The following is a 13,890-nucleotide window of genomic DNA, read 5'->3' on the forward strand; positions in this document are numbered from 1 at the left end:
CTTTAAGTGTTTAATAATGTTCATTTTTAACTTCCCCGCTCAGTCCACTGCAACTTTAAAGGCTGGTTGCACCATCTGATAATAAATCTATGATACAGTTAATAAAAAAGGTGGCATGATCAAGGGCATGATGAGTAATATGTCAGCCTAAAGAAGTGATTATAAACTTAGATACTAGATTTGGTTACATTTTTCATTTTAGTTAATCCATCCACAGTCTGCTGAGCAACATTAGTGTCTGTAGGTTGCAGGATGGTGGGAAGTGACTTTGTCTCACAACAGGAAGGTCACAGGTTTAATTCTTACAGCAGCTATTGTGCTTAAACTGCCATGAAATGAAACAATGAAGCAATACTTACAATACAATCTCCCCAGTTACTGAAGTATGAAAATCTAGCATACCATTCAGAGGAGAAAGAAGCTACTTCAACTGTGGAAGATTACACAGGAATGTATTATTGGCACAAGCGAAAAAAGTTACTTAAAGCTTTTTATGTCTAGAAGGGCCTCAGGGGCTTTCACTTAAGTCAATATAGAATAGGTTGAATAATAATACACACACTCTCCTTGAAGAAAATAAATCTAGCTACAGTTTTTCTGTTTAAACAGTTCGTATTAATCTTGCCATAGTGCCATCATGAGCCAAAGAGACAGAGATAATGCTCATGTTGTTTTGCTGTTTGAAAGCCAAGCTCTGGTCCTTTCCACATGTCTGTTTTGGCCAGTGAGCAGCAGAAGCATGAGGGAAATGTGTAGGTGGTTAGATCAGCCGATGAAGTGTAAATACCACTCAATCTGTTCTCATTAGAGGAGTAAAAACATACAAATCACTTCGCCTCTATTAAAAATGCCCCAGGGTCCTGGTTAAGTGTGTGTGTGTGTGTGTGTGTGTGTGTGTGTGTGTGTGTGTGTGTGTGTGTGTGTGTGTGTGTGTGTGTGTGTGTGTGTGTATGAGAGAGAGGAGGGGATGACAGAATGATGTTTTGGCATTTGTGTCTGCAGAGGGGATCTGAAATGCCACCACCATCAACGCTGCTTAATTCTCAGAAACACACTCTTAATCTGAACAGACAATCCGTTCCGACAGCCACTGTTATGGTTCAAAATCAACTTGGAGTGAAGGGTGTGTGTGTGTGTGTGTGTGTGTGTGTGCTCTTGTGAGTGAGAGTGTATGTCATTGTGTTTTGGTATGTGATTAGGTTTCTGTGTGTGTGTGTGCTCATCTCTGAATGTGTGTGTATGACCAAGATATCACACATCCATTCCACATTCTCCTATGATAATGTGGATTGATTATGGATATGATAATGAGAGGCCAGCGCGGCGTCGCGACCTTCACAAGGTCTAATTGAAACAAGCGTTGGTCCTCCGAAGCACTTATCAAGTCACACAGCACATCATTAATCACGGAGAATACAAGCTGTCAGCGTAACACACATGCACACACACTCATTCTCTATTTTCCTGTTTTTTTTTTATTCTCACACACACACATGCTGTCTCTCCTGTCTTTTCTCTCCCTCTCCTCTTAAACACACACACACACACAATGCAAGCTGTCACTACAATATGCCTGGCATTGTCTTCTTTTAAGTAGAGTGGACAGCTAGTCCACCCTCCATCTCTATTTTGTACAAGAAAAGTTGAAGAACAAACAAGCTGTTGGAGTTAAACCTTAAAAAAAAAAACAAGAGAGGGAATGTTAAAACAATTCAACAAACACAAACAGCTGTTCACTTCACCCAAACTCGCCTGAAATTGAATTAACTCAAGTTGTTTTATTACCTGCTTTTATTGGGAGACAATTTAACAACCAAATGTGATTCCAATGTCTGATTAAGGCAGCATATGGTGCCTACCTGTTAAACACAACATGCTCAACACCAGCTTAACGCCTCAGTGAGCCACTCAAATAAACTAATAAGCCCTATATCATATTAGTCATTACATAGTCCAACACACACGATTCCAATCTGATAAAAAGGTGGTTTCATTATCATCATAGGGAAAACACAAGGGAGTTTGTATGCGCTGCGTTGATGCCATCACCAACTTTGTTAATTGTTATTCAATTAACTGCTTTTGTTAATGAAACCAATTAATACTTTAAAACAAGCAGGAAGATGTATGATTACTATGCATCTATGCAGAAGACAGCTAATTGCAACTGTAAATCAATCAATTCTACATTAATCAGCTTGGAAAATTTCCAAAAATAACAAAGTCACTAAAAGACTTTGGAAGTATTTTTTTCTTTTAACATATTTTGATTGCCATGCCATTATCCCGTCTAATGATTGTTAACGATCCTTTAAAGAGTTTATGATCCAATTTCCTTGCTGTGAATTTAATTGGGACCTAAATAGTATAATCTTAAGGTGGTAAAGTGTGGCCTGTATGTAATCAAGGGTAGTGTAACGGAGTCAGATCTAACAAGGTCACAGAACTCCTCTCAGGGCAAATACAGTAATTGAAGCTTCACATTACTGAAGGGTGGAAGCCATACAACACTATAAATAAAGCACTTTATTGCCAGAAAACAGACCTAGATATAAGTATACCTTCTACAGAATGAACACTACACTCAATGGATGGACATTAAAAAGATGCTATCTAGTGATTTATTGTCACTGCTGGAAGTAAAAGAAGTGTAAAATCCAGTCTTGAACTTTAAGCAGTACGTAAGAGGAAACAAAAAGAAATAACACAATATTCTTCCTGCAAATTATAGCAGCATGGTCTGTTAAAGCTGAAGTTAAAGCTGTTAGGGTTACACCTGGCCACCGCGGAGCTAATTTAACCTATTTTCTATACAGTTAAGTGGTTAAATCTAGAGTGTTTTGATGCATCATATTTAACGTATATATCATCGTTTTTTTTAACCTCATTAGTGAAATAACTGAAGCTTCCAGATAAAGTAAACAACACTAGCCCCTCAGAAATAAAATGTAGTAAAAGTAGAACACTGAAGTTGAGTACAAGTAACCTGAATTGTAGTTAGAACTTGGTAAATGTGTTTCTGTGTGCTTAGCCAACATGCAATTATAAGTAAATACTGTGAAACATTTGTCAAGACAAATAAATCATTTACAGAAACTTTGGAATCTTCAAATTAAATCTGCCACAAGTAAGTTCCTTCCTGAAACACAACTGATGTTCATAAATGGTCATCACACCAAAAAACTAACCACAAATAAAATTGTATAACTTAAAATTCTCGCCTGAAATTATCATAAAACTTGCAGTGAAATGGACATAACAAACAAAGCCGTGTCTCTTGTCTGCGGGGAGACCATTAGACCTGCCTGTTTATGGCTAATGGTAATTAGTAACCTAAATATAACAGAGCACGCAGAGATCTTTGACTCTTCCTTAAACTCTCCCTCTACACTGTAGTTGTTTTCGTGAGACATTTTAATTTAGGGGCTGTACAAACATCAACAGACCATCTCTCCTTATGCATAAGGAAATTCTAATCAGTCCAGTCTAATTATTTTCTAAATCCATTGCGCACATCTGGACTGCAATCTTTCACTTTTAAATGAGACTGCCCTCATTTATCAGAAAAATAATCGTCGGCCTGGATAATTATCAGACATACAAACATAAACACCTTTAGAAGTTCAGATGCGAGGACCTGCTTGCTTCTTAAGTTAATACAGTCATGTGACCTGACCAGTGGCCTAGTTGAACACCTTAGATGTTTATGCATATTTGGACGCTAATCTCTCAGTCAGGACTATGGGATTTGAGAATATTTTGTTTAATAGAGATCAAAGTAGCTGGCTAGGATCAGGAGAAACCCTTCAAACACATCAAACAGAGAGCAATGCATCCTGAATCCCACGCCCACAGTAGCCAATCAACCACGCATAACTCTTTGTAAAAAAAGAAAAAGGATTCTCAAGGTGGGTCTACCTCCATCAACATCTCCTGCAGCTCACCCCCCACGGAGGCCAGGGGTTGTTCAGGCTCACAGGCTATCAAGGAGAGCCACTGCGCTGTATCGCTATGCCTCTCATACTTGGCTAACACGATGCTGGTATTGAGGAACAGAGAGATACTGTGTTAAGAGATCAAAGCAGCGGTACAGAGATTTAGACTCACGGCCTGTCAGTCAAGATGGCGAGACAAAGCAGAAGAAGACAGAAATGCTTACACACACACACCCTCTCCGGCTCACTCGCTGTTTTTCTCCATGGTTTGCCTGTGAGGGGTGAGGCGTGACTGTCAGATGGCTTAGGGGCTTCTCATTTGTAGACATCTACAGCGCTGCATGAACACCTACACTCTCACACACAGAGGGACACACACACACACACACACAGACACACACACACACACACTCAAAACCTACTGATACAAGCCCTTTCGGATGAGAGGTCGCTCCTCGCCTGTATATTGGCCTGTGGAGGAATGTTCTGTGCTCTCAGCATTTTCCCTCGTCTCGAAGATGAATAGAGCTATTTCACAGACACTGGAGAAACAAAACAATGCTCTGTGTGGTTAGACACATGATGTAGAGGCTTCATTTCTGGTTGATCAAAGACGGGGTTTTTTGTCAAGTTTGCAATAAATCCCAAATACGTTTTGGTACGGATAGAGTCCGGACATAAAGCGGGTAAGATTTCAGTTCCACAGGACATCCTGCTGTTAAGAATGACCCTTGTTCATTTCTTCTCTTTTGTACATGTTGATGTGATCACCCCTGCACAGTTGGTGTTTGTATCTTTGTCCCTTTCACCTAGTTTGACAGGAAAGAACATTTCCTTTATAAAATCCTTCAGACAATTTCAGGTCCAATTTGAACGCTTGTTAAGAGTTATATCACTGGGGAAAAAAAGCTTTGCTATATCCTACAATGGGATCAAGGCACCATAAAAAGAGACAACGCTGCCATGGTTAATAAAAGGGGAAAATAAAAAGTACCTTATAAAATCAATGAGTTGCTTTAAACATTGGACAACTATGGAGTTAGGAAACTTTTACAGTTACAACCATACACCAAATGAACAACTGTACCTCAGATAAGAAAAAGAATGACATCACACCACCTTGTGGCTGTTGACTGTAACATTTTAATGTTTACTTAGTTCCATCATTGATGGTTTAACGGACAATGGAGATACCAAAAGGTTAAGTTGAAAAATGCATTATGGACTAACATAAAAATAATGTCAAAGCATAACAAATGAGATATTTCAAAACATTACAAAACATTTCATCATGAAAAGTGCAAGTTGACTGTCAGAAAGGAAAAGGATGCTCTTACATTAAGGCAGGATGTCAATGCTAATACCATCTCGATCTTCCACTTAACAAATGGCTGACGTTGAAACTTGCAAGCAAATCTGAGCCAGAGCATGGCCTCGTGTCGGGGGAAGACTTGTGTTTAGGCAGAGGACTGGGGTTGATACCGCCACAGAAATATTCAATCACAAGTCAAAGCAGAGAACGGGATCAGTCAATCACTGAGGAGGCGCTGAGGACAGAGAGCCAACACACAGACGGGTCTGAGTGGCTGGAGAGCCCATTGTAGGTACAGATCCAGGAATGGGGTATCATCCCCTTAAAGTTCATACTGAGGCTGCAACATCAGTTAGTGGAGTTTTCAGAAGCCTGAAAGAAAAGAGAGTGGAAGTGATGCATCATGATGATTACTTACAAGATCAAGGTTTTGTTTTTGCTAATAATCAAATTACACAGGCTTTATGGGAGGGCTACATCTGCACAGGACACAGTTTTAAAATGGAGACATGACATTTCCCGCTAACCAGTTACTCAATAGTGACAGAAATCTTTGCCTCATGATTGAGTCACTCAGAAGATGAAAGCCACAGATTACAAATATTATCGTGCACTTTAGTTTAGCATGAAAACACATAGTTCACAACGCATTTGATCTCAGGACAAATGTATGCTACCAAGATGTACAATTTTATATTGTGTCAAAAGGGCTTTTTCTGGGAAATCAACAATTTGTTTATGGCTAGACTAGTTGGAGGTGAATCTCTATATAATCAACCAAATACCTTACACATCCAAAAACTTCATCATCTTTGTGTAAAATGCAATATTGCAGGCCACCATGCTCATTAATATCCAAGAAAGTACAATTAAATTGCAAATCTTTTATTGTTGTTCTTTTTACATTATCCTGTACAGCACATTAAACTACACAATAAAGTTGCCTTGCCTGATACACCCAGAGATACTCAAGAGGGATCCCTTAGTATCCATGGCATGGAAGAATATCAGATGGCTGACACATTTTCTTTTGTCTCATTAAATATTGTCATATCACCTTATCCTGTACCATCTTACAGGAAACATTCACATTTAACATCTTTGTAAAAAGTCTTCCATTACAGAACAAATCTAGGTTGAGATGCCATAATGACTATGAAGACAACAGCTGTAGGCATCTCAACTTTCACAATGCACAGTGCTGGTGTCAGCTGTTGTTTTCACAGAGATGAAACATCTGAATAGGAATTTAAACTAATACTTGAATGAATAAATAGCTGCCCAGTAACAATAACTGTTTCAATAATCTAGCAAATGTACATAACTTATTCAGAAAACAAATGAACAGTTTCATTCATTCATATTGCAAATTGCTTTGGTTAGACAGTGGGAGATATTACTGTATCACCACATTGTCTGGTCATTTCACATCGGCGGGACTTAACCCCAATCCATTAGTAATATGTACAAGTTGGCTGCTCAATTGGAGCCTGTTTCTGTACCTTGAGGGTTTCAGAAGCTTTACGTAGTTCTTTGATGACTGCAGACAGAGCTTCTGGGTTGATGCCTTGCTCACACAGTCTCACACATATGGACAAAGACTCCATGTCCAAACCTGTGTTCAGCAACCTGGAGATCTCCAGTAGCACTGTTTGAGGAAGAAAGTGACAAGTTATACAAGATAAAATATGGATTTTACATTTACTAAGTGAAATGTCCAACATATGTTTCCTGGGTGAATATGATGAAGTCACATACGTACAGCTAATAGTTTAACTTTAGATTGATGATGGTACACGCTTGAAAAAGATCGTCCTCTAATTTGTGCGGAAGCCCGTTTTCTTGACTTTAAGACATGATATCTCAACAGTGGCTAAACAGTTTTAAACCTTTCACACTGCACTTGAAATAAATCTCTATCTCCGTTATTTTGCATTTGGAACTGCAAAGATAGCCTTCACAAATGCCTTTCAATGTTAGTTTATATAAACAACACAGGGAAACATAGGGATTGATTTCCCATTATACATAATGACATTACAAAGGAGCAAGGGGGTATTATGAAAGCCAGTTTATTTGCCAGTGAATGTATAGCCATTTAATAAATGTAATATATATTTACCGTCCATTGTCTCCCGGACAGCATTTAAGTTTGCATTTGCTGCACTTGCCATAGTGTTAGTGAGGTTAGCCAATGACTGCTAGCATGTAGCTAACAAATAAGACTGAAAGAAGAGTTATTTAACGCAAAACAAGACAACGTTTTCAAACAGTTCAGTCAGACGTTAAACGTTTCGCTGTCATTTAAGTTACGATCCCCCCAAAATAGACTCGCTCAATTATTTTTAATAAGAAATTGTAATATTGGCAGCTAGTTAGCTTGTTTGCATGCCATGACGCTAACTCGCGGAACTGGAGGAGGAAATTACGACATTCGATCATTGATTGGTTCCCAGCAAGTTCCGGCAGCGTTTCTATTGGCTAGCGGGACCCTATGGCGAAATTGAAATAAACGTTTGAGCCCTGTTGCTGCTGATTGTTTGTCGACTCCCCAATGAGGATTGTTTTTAGCTGTTTGTTCAAAATTCTGGATCGTTAACAGTTGTAAGTGACAACGGCAGATCGCTGTCTTATTCATATTTGAATATACCTTTCAAGTATAGCGTTTTGTTAAGAAAAAGCGAAGGAGGAAACGTGAGACCAAATTCGTTGTACGTTAACGTTACTTAACGCTATAGAAACAGGGAACTGTAGCTAAGGTTAATTTGCTGATGTTAATTTTTCATAATCATACATAGAGGCAGTGATTTGAATGGGTTTGATCATGTTAGTTTAATGTCTGAAATGTATTTTTTTCCTTTTTGCCGACTGGAATATTTCAGTTAAAATGGGGGACCATGTTGAGCTACAAATCACTCCTGAGACTCCAGGCAGGCCTTCAGTAAGAAACCCCTTTGAAAGTCCCAATGACTACCATCACCTCCGTGAAACCCTGGTGCCAAGCCCATCTGTCTTCAAGTCCAGGTCTTGTAGTAAAGCAGTAAGTTTGAACACACCTTACACCCATCACCTCAAACCATTAAGACTTAGTGCTAGCCTATTTGACACATTTCAAATACTATCTCACTGCAAATATCCAAATACTGTATTATGCACTGGTACTTTGTCTTTTATTGACTTCCTCATCGGTCTCTTTCTTAGACTCCACCCAAGTTTAACTGGTCAATTGATGAAATGGCCAGTCTTCTCCCAGTGCACATAGACCCAGAGGAAATTCAGCGACAGTCTTTATACCTCAGCCAGACAAGGTATGTACTTGAACACAGCAGGTGCCACAGTATTCATTCATAGGTTTTAATGATGGCAAAACTGAAATTGACTTAACGTATGTTGTTGTACAAAAACTAAGCTTTCTCAAAAATGCTTTAACCTAAAATCCAATGTGCTTTTATGAAGACAGTTTAACTATTTATGTCACAACATTTTTTTACATTTAAGATGTATTTTAACAAATATATAAATTCATTGTTAATTGACATATATTTTATTCTTCTAAACATCTAGGATGGATACTGATATTGAAGAAAAGCGTCAGAATGCTATTGAACAGGTAAGGGACAATAATTAAGTTGATACTGTTATTTATTAGATAATATATTGATGATTTCTTGATCAATTTTACAAAAAATGTTTTTTTCTTCCAATAAAGTTTTTTACCAAAGAAGCAATCGTGCCTTCGCCCTGGGCAGCACCAAACACCCGTAAAGGCCTTCAGATGTACACCAAAAGTATGTTTATTATTTTAACTGCACAAAGTGGTTTTATGATCACATCCTTTTCCCGGTTTGGCCTTGAGTTTGGTTTATTACACAAATGATGTTCAACTAACTATTGTGTGTTGTTCTTGAAGGCTCTAAGTCTGAAATTATTGAAGAGGAGCCCGAAAAAATCTCAGGTTTGTTTCTTTAAGAGGATTCAAAATAACTTTCTACAAACAGTGCCATGTCTCTCTGTCTTTCCTGCAGTGTCTACAAACGTTTTTAAAATCTTCAATATGTTTTGTTTACAGTTGCTTGTCAGACTACTCTTTCATTACCTTTGGATTTTGATTTGGAGAAAATACTAGGTAAGCCTCTAATAATTACATGCACAGTCATATCAGGCCGTGTTATGAGAGAGTATTTGACCATCAAGTCACCGTGCATGTCTGTGTGTTTCATCCGCAGGGGATTATTACCGCAACGAGGAACCATGTGATGCCATGCACGAGAGTCTCAGTTCCTCCTCCTTAAGAAGAAAACTGTTCCTCGATGGCCAGGGCGCTTACAGCGGCTCTGACAGCTCCTGCCCACCGAGCCCCGAGAGAAGCCACACATCGCAGGGGAGGCTCTCTCTAAACCGAGGAGCAGGAGCTGCAGGAGGGGCAGCAAGCTCTGAGGGGGAATCTATATCGTCTAGCTTTGCCTCCCCTTTGTCTTGTGGGTTGTCGGGTCCTACTCCCTCTACGGTAAGTGAGTGTAGAAATTAAGTGATGTTAATGTTTTAAATATTGAGCTTTTGCTTATTTACTTATCTTTTTTAGATGTAGAGTACTGCAGATTTCACTCATGCTCAATGCAAAAGTCTAACACACTACATTGTGATTTTTTTTTTATCTCAGAGGTGTTTTTTATATTTCGAACAGTGAATTTAAATGCAGATTGAGTAAGATCTGTTCACTGCACATTTGTAAAAGCAACAATATTGTAGTGTCATTTTGAATTCATGCTTGACATCTAGCACCTAGTTGCTACAGTGGGGCAAAAAAGTATTTAGTCAGCCACAAATTGTGCAAGTTCTCCCATTTAAAAAGATGAGAGAGGCCTGTAATTGTTATCATAGGTATAACTCAACTATGAGAGACAAAATCAGAAATCACATTGTAGGATTTTTAATGAATTTATTTTCAAATTATTGTGGAAAATAAGTATTTGGTCAATAACAAAAGTTCATCTCAATACTTTGTTATATACCCTTTGTTGGCAATGACAGAGGTCAAACGTTTTCTATAAGTCTTCACAAGGTTTTCACACACTGTTGCTGGTATTTTGGCCCATTCCTCCATGCAGATCTCCTCTAAAGCAGTGATGTTTTGGGGCTGTCGCTGGGCAACACAGACTTTCAACTCCCTCCAAAGATTTTCTATGGGGTTGAGATCTGGAGACTGGCTAGGCCACTCCAGGACCTTGAAATGCTTCTTACGGAGCCACTCCTTCGTTGCCCTGGCGGTGTGTTTGGGATCATTGTCATGCTGAAAGACCCAGCCACGCTTCATCTTCAGTGCCCTTGCTGATGGAAGGAGGTTTTCACTCAAAATCTCACGATACATGGCCCCATTCATTCTTTCCTTTACACGGATCAGTCGTCCTGGTCCCTTTGCAGAAAAACAGCCCCAAAGCATGATGTTTCCACCCCCATGCTTCACAGTAGGTATGGTGTTCTTTGGATGCAACTCTGCATTCTTTCTCCTCCAAACACGAGTTGAGTTTTATTAAAAAGTTCTCTTTTGGTTTCATCTGACCATATGACATTCTCCCAATCCTCTTCTGGATCATCCAAATGCCCTCTAGCAAACTTCAGACGGGCCTGGACATGTACTGGCTAAAGCAAGGGGGACACGTCTGGAACTGCAGGATTTAAGTCCCTGGCGGCGTAGTGTGTTACTGATGGTAGCCTCTGTTACTTTGGTCCCAGCTCTCTGCAGGTCATTCACTAGGTCCCCCCGTGTGGTTCTGGGATTTTTGCTCACCGTTCTTGTGATCATTTTGACCCCACGGGGTGAGATCTTGCGTGGAGCCCCAGATCGAGGGAGATTAGCAGTGGTCTTGTATGTCTTCCATTTTCTAATAATTGCTCCCACAGTTGATTTCTTCACACCAAGCTGCTTACCTATTGCAGATTCACTTTTCCCAGCATGGTGCAGGTCTACAATTTTGTGTCTGGTTTCCTTTGACAGCTCTTTGGTCTTGGCCATAGTGGAGTTTGGAGTATGACTGTTTGAGGTTGTGGACAGGTGTCTTTTATACTGATAACGAGTTCAAAAAGGTGCCATTAATACAGGTAACGAGTGGAGGACAGAGGAGCCTCTTAAAGAAGAAGTTACAGGTCTGTGAGAGCCAGAAATCTTGCTTGTTTGTAGGTGACCAAATACTTATTTTACCGAGGAATTTACCAATTAATTCATTAAAAATCCTACAATGTGATTTCCTGGATTTTTTTTCTCATTTTGTCTCTCATAGTTGAGGTATACCTATGATAAAAATTACAGGCATCTCTCATCTTTTTAAATGGGAGAACTTGCACAATTGGTGGCTGACTAAATACTTTTTTGCCCCGCTGTATGTTCTTAAAGTTGACGACCAGAAACGTCCCGAACACAGCAAATTAAGGAAAGGCTCTCAGAATGTATAGTCTCTGCAGATACAGCCAACCCTTCTAGTGGGTCATCAGTATTGACTAAGAAGGGTCTTTTTTGGGTGAAAAATTAAGTAAAATTTACACTGTTGCCTTTTCTTCACTGCAGGGTCAGTTCTCCTCGAGTCCCATCCAGAATGGCCGCTTCCGGGACTGCAGCCTCGGTAGCATCACCAGTCCTCTGTTCCCGGACAGGTCTTCTCCTGCAGGCCTCGTCTCCCCCACAATTTCTCCTATTGTTTCTTATGCAGCTTGTACACCCATATCTTCAGGTAGAGAATCTGATTTGTGACTCTAGGTTTTTACTACTAGAGATTTTTTTAAGATACTGGGGTAATGTTTACTAAGTTTCTTTTCAAACTGTGTTCTTTCTTAAGTTGAGAAGAAGAAGCCGAGCAATCTGACACCACTTGGCGTCCCCCTGGAAATAAATGCCCCTCCCTGCAATGTGAGTCCATTTGTCGAGGGTTGCTCTCCCATTCGTAGCTGCTCCCCCCACCAGCTCCTTTGCCACAGTGAGCCTCAGCACAATGCCAGACCTAAGCCCAGACCCAGAGTTCACTGCTGGGCGTCCCCTCCCCTCATCTCTCCGATCTTCAACCCTAAGCTCCAAGACAATCAGGAGGCTGAGGACCAACTCCCTTTCTCCCCCCACTCCTTTGCCTCGTCTTCCTCTTCTCTCCCCATTATGGAGCTAGATCCATCTTCACCGCTTGCCTGCGATGCTCACTCCGCTGCCACTGAGAAGGTAAACCTGGATCCTATGGAACCTGTGAAAATGGAGGAGGGCAAGGACTCAGAGATGGAAGGGAGGCTGGAGGATGAAGAGGAGGAAGGTGGATTGCTTTCGGGACAGCTGACCAGCTCTCGTATGGGCAATGTGTCGGCAATAGAAAGCTCTCACATGTTTCTATCTCTTCTGACCGAGGGGAGCAGCATACGCTACGATTCCAGCATGCAGGTTAGTGGCTACAATTTCATCCAGCTAGAACTGAGAGCTATTGTCTTTCCTTTTTTGTTTAACATTTAAAAATACATTTGAACCCATTTTATTTCTCTTACAAGTATTGCTTTTTATGAATCTACATTGTTTTGGTGTGAGTTGCCGAGTGTCAGAGATGTTAACTGAAAAAGAAGTCTTCCTTTTCAAGAAATCATGACCCAATATCTCCAACATTTGGCCACTTGCACCAAATAGCTAAATAGCTCTACAGGTTCTTAAATAATTCATTTAATACTTGCATGTCATTTTATTTGGATATGTTTGTCTGACTGAATATTTTATTTTGACTGCTTTTTTTCTGTGTTCAGGTGGACAGTGGGTACAACACTACCTCAGCGGGCACTGCCAGTCTTATAGATGGACTCAGCTCAGACAATGGCAAAGAGTCCTTCAGTTCGACCATGGCAGAAGAATTCTTCCAACCCACTCGATACACTAAAGTAAAGGTAATTTAACCCATGATCTTCTTTGGGCCTGCTTCAAGGCTTTATTAGTGTTTTTTAAGTTACCTTTTCACTTCAGTAAATTAACATTTCTTCTTTTCCAGGCATTTTATCATCACCACTGAGCCATTTAAAGGGATGCCTCTTCCAGTGGAAGCTTCAGCTGATTAATTTGCAATCAAATACCACAAAGTTTACTCTATGTTTTGAAGCACTCATGTTGCATTAATTTGTTTAGGGTGAAAGGAGTCAACTGAACAATCCAGTAAGAACTGAAGCGGGGTTTCACAAATGGTTGACTAGTTAATGGACTAAACATTTTCCACTTTGAGACACGGAAAAGCTATGATTATTAGTCCACAGTTCTTTTGGACCTTGTATTGTATAATATACAAGGGGGTAAGGGGGAAGAGAAATTAGTAAACCCTGTATCAAACTTGCACAAATACCTCCTTTAATGTGTTCAGATGAAATCAGATTTGTACTGTACTTACCTTTTCTTAAAACTCAAATGTATCATGTTTTTATATGGAATAATTGTTTAAATTCAGGTTACTTGTGCCTCTTATTTGGATTGTCGAATATTAGTAGTAGATTGGATAGAATATTTATTTCTGACTAGACACATAATGCCACTAATTAGTTCAAAGCCTGTTGAGCCATTTTTGATATACCTAAAAGCCTGGGCTGTATTGTTGTGACATCAATAAATTAACTTGAATTCTTTGTCTGCCTTAACAAGTT

General features: G+C 39.7%; 2 protein-coding genes across 2 annotated transcripts; one reads left to right on the forward strand and one right to left on the reverse strand.

Annotated features, from left to right (window-relative positions):
- Positions 1 to 5,055: 5,055 nt before the first annotated feature.
- Positions 5,056 to 7,677, reverse strand: mzt1 (mitotic spindle organizing protein 1). The gene is made up of 3 exons (XM_063874954.1): positions 7,370 to 7,677; positions 6,750 to 6,895; positions 5,056 to 5,619 (listed from the first exon to the last, which is right to left on the reverse strand). The coding sequence occupies exons 1-3, from the start codon at positions 7,419 to 7,421 to the stop codon at positions 5,596 to 5,598; spliced, it is 222 nt and encodes a 73-aa protein (XP_063731024.1). The 5' UTR covers positions 7,422 to 7,677; the 3' UTR covers positions 5,056 to 5,595.
- Positions 7,678 to 7,725: 48 nt separating this feature from the next.
- bora (bora aurora kinase A activator) lies at positions 7,726 to 13,872 on the forward strand. The gene is made up of 12 exons (XM_063874953.1): positions 7,726 to 7,851; positions 8,130 to 8,287; positions 8,449 to 8,555; positions 8,812 to 8,857; positions 8,957 to 9,035; positions 9,158 to 9,202; positions 9,317 to 9,373; positions 9,474 to 9,754; positions 11,810 to 11,972; positions 12,078 to 12,661; positions 13,012 to 13,149; positions 13,251 to 13,872. Exons 2-12 carry the CDS (start codon positions 8,135 to 8,137, stop codon positions 13,269 to 13,271), a joined length of 1,674 nt encoding a protein of 557 aa, XP_063731023.1. The 5' UTR covers positions 7,726 to 7,851; positions 8,130 to 8,134; the 3' UTR covers positions 13,272 to 13,872.
- The last annotated feature ends 18 nt before the right edge of the window (positions 13,873 to 13,890 follow it).

The sequence above is a fragment of the Eleginops maclovinus genome, chromosome 22 (assembly GCF_036324505.1).
Source record: "Eleginops maclovinus isolate JMC-PN-2008 ecotype Puerto Natales chromosome 22, JC_Emac_rtc_rv5, whole genome shotgun sequence".
Classification (NCBI taxonomy): Eukaryota; Metazoa; Chordata; class Actinopteri; order Perciformes; family Eleginopidae; genus Eleginops; species Eleginops maclovinus.

What these genes read in the sequence shown, in the direction of transcription:
- bora (XM_063874953.1), top strand. Translation starts at nt 8,135, where the DNA reads ATGGGGGACCATGTTGAGCTACAAATCACTCCTGAGACTCCAGGCAGG. An exon ending in GCTACGATTCCAGCATGCAG is followed by an intron (nt 12,662 to 13,011) that starts GTTAGTGGCTAC and finishes TTCTGTGTTCAG; the next exon opens with GTGGACAGTGGGTACAACAC. An exon ending in CTCGATACACTAAAGTAAAG is followed by an intron (nt 13,150 to 13,250) that starts GTAATTTAACCC and finishes CTTCTTTTCCAG; the next exon opens with GCATTTTATCATCACCACTG.
- mzt1 (XM_063874954.1), bottom strand. Translation starts at nt 7,421, where the DNA reads ATGGCAAGTGCAGCAAATGCAAACTTAAATGCTGTCCGGGAGACAATG. An exon ending in TGTCCGGGAGACAATGGACG is followed by an intron (nt 6,896 to 7,369) that starts GTAAATATATAT and finishes TTCCTCAAACAG; the next exon opens with TGCTACTGGAGATCTCCAGG. An exon ending in AAGCTTCTGAAACCCTCAAG is followed by an intron (nt 5,620 to 6,749) that starts GTACAGAAACAG and finishes CTTTTCTTTCAG; the next exon opens with GCTTCTGAAAACTCCACTAA.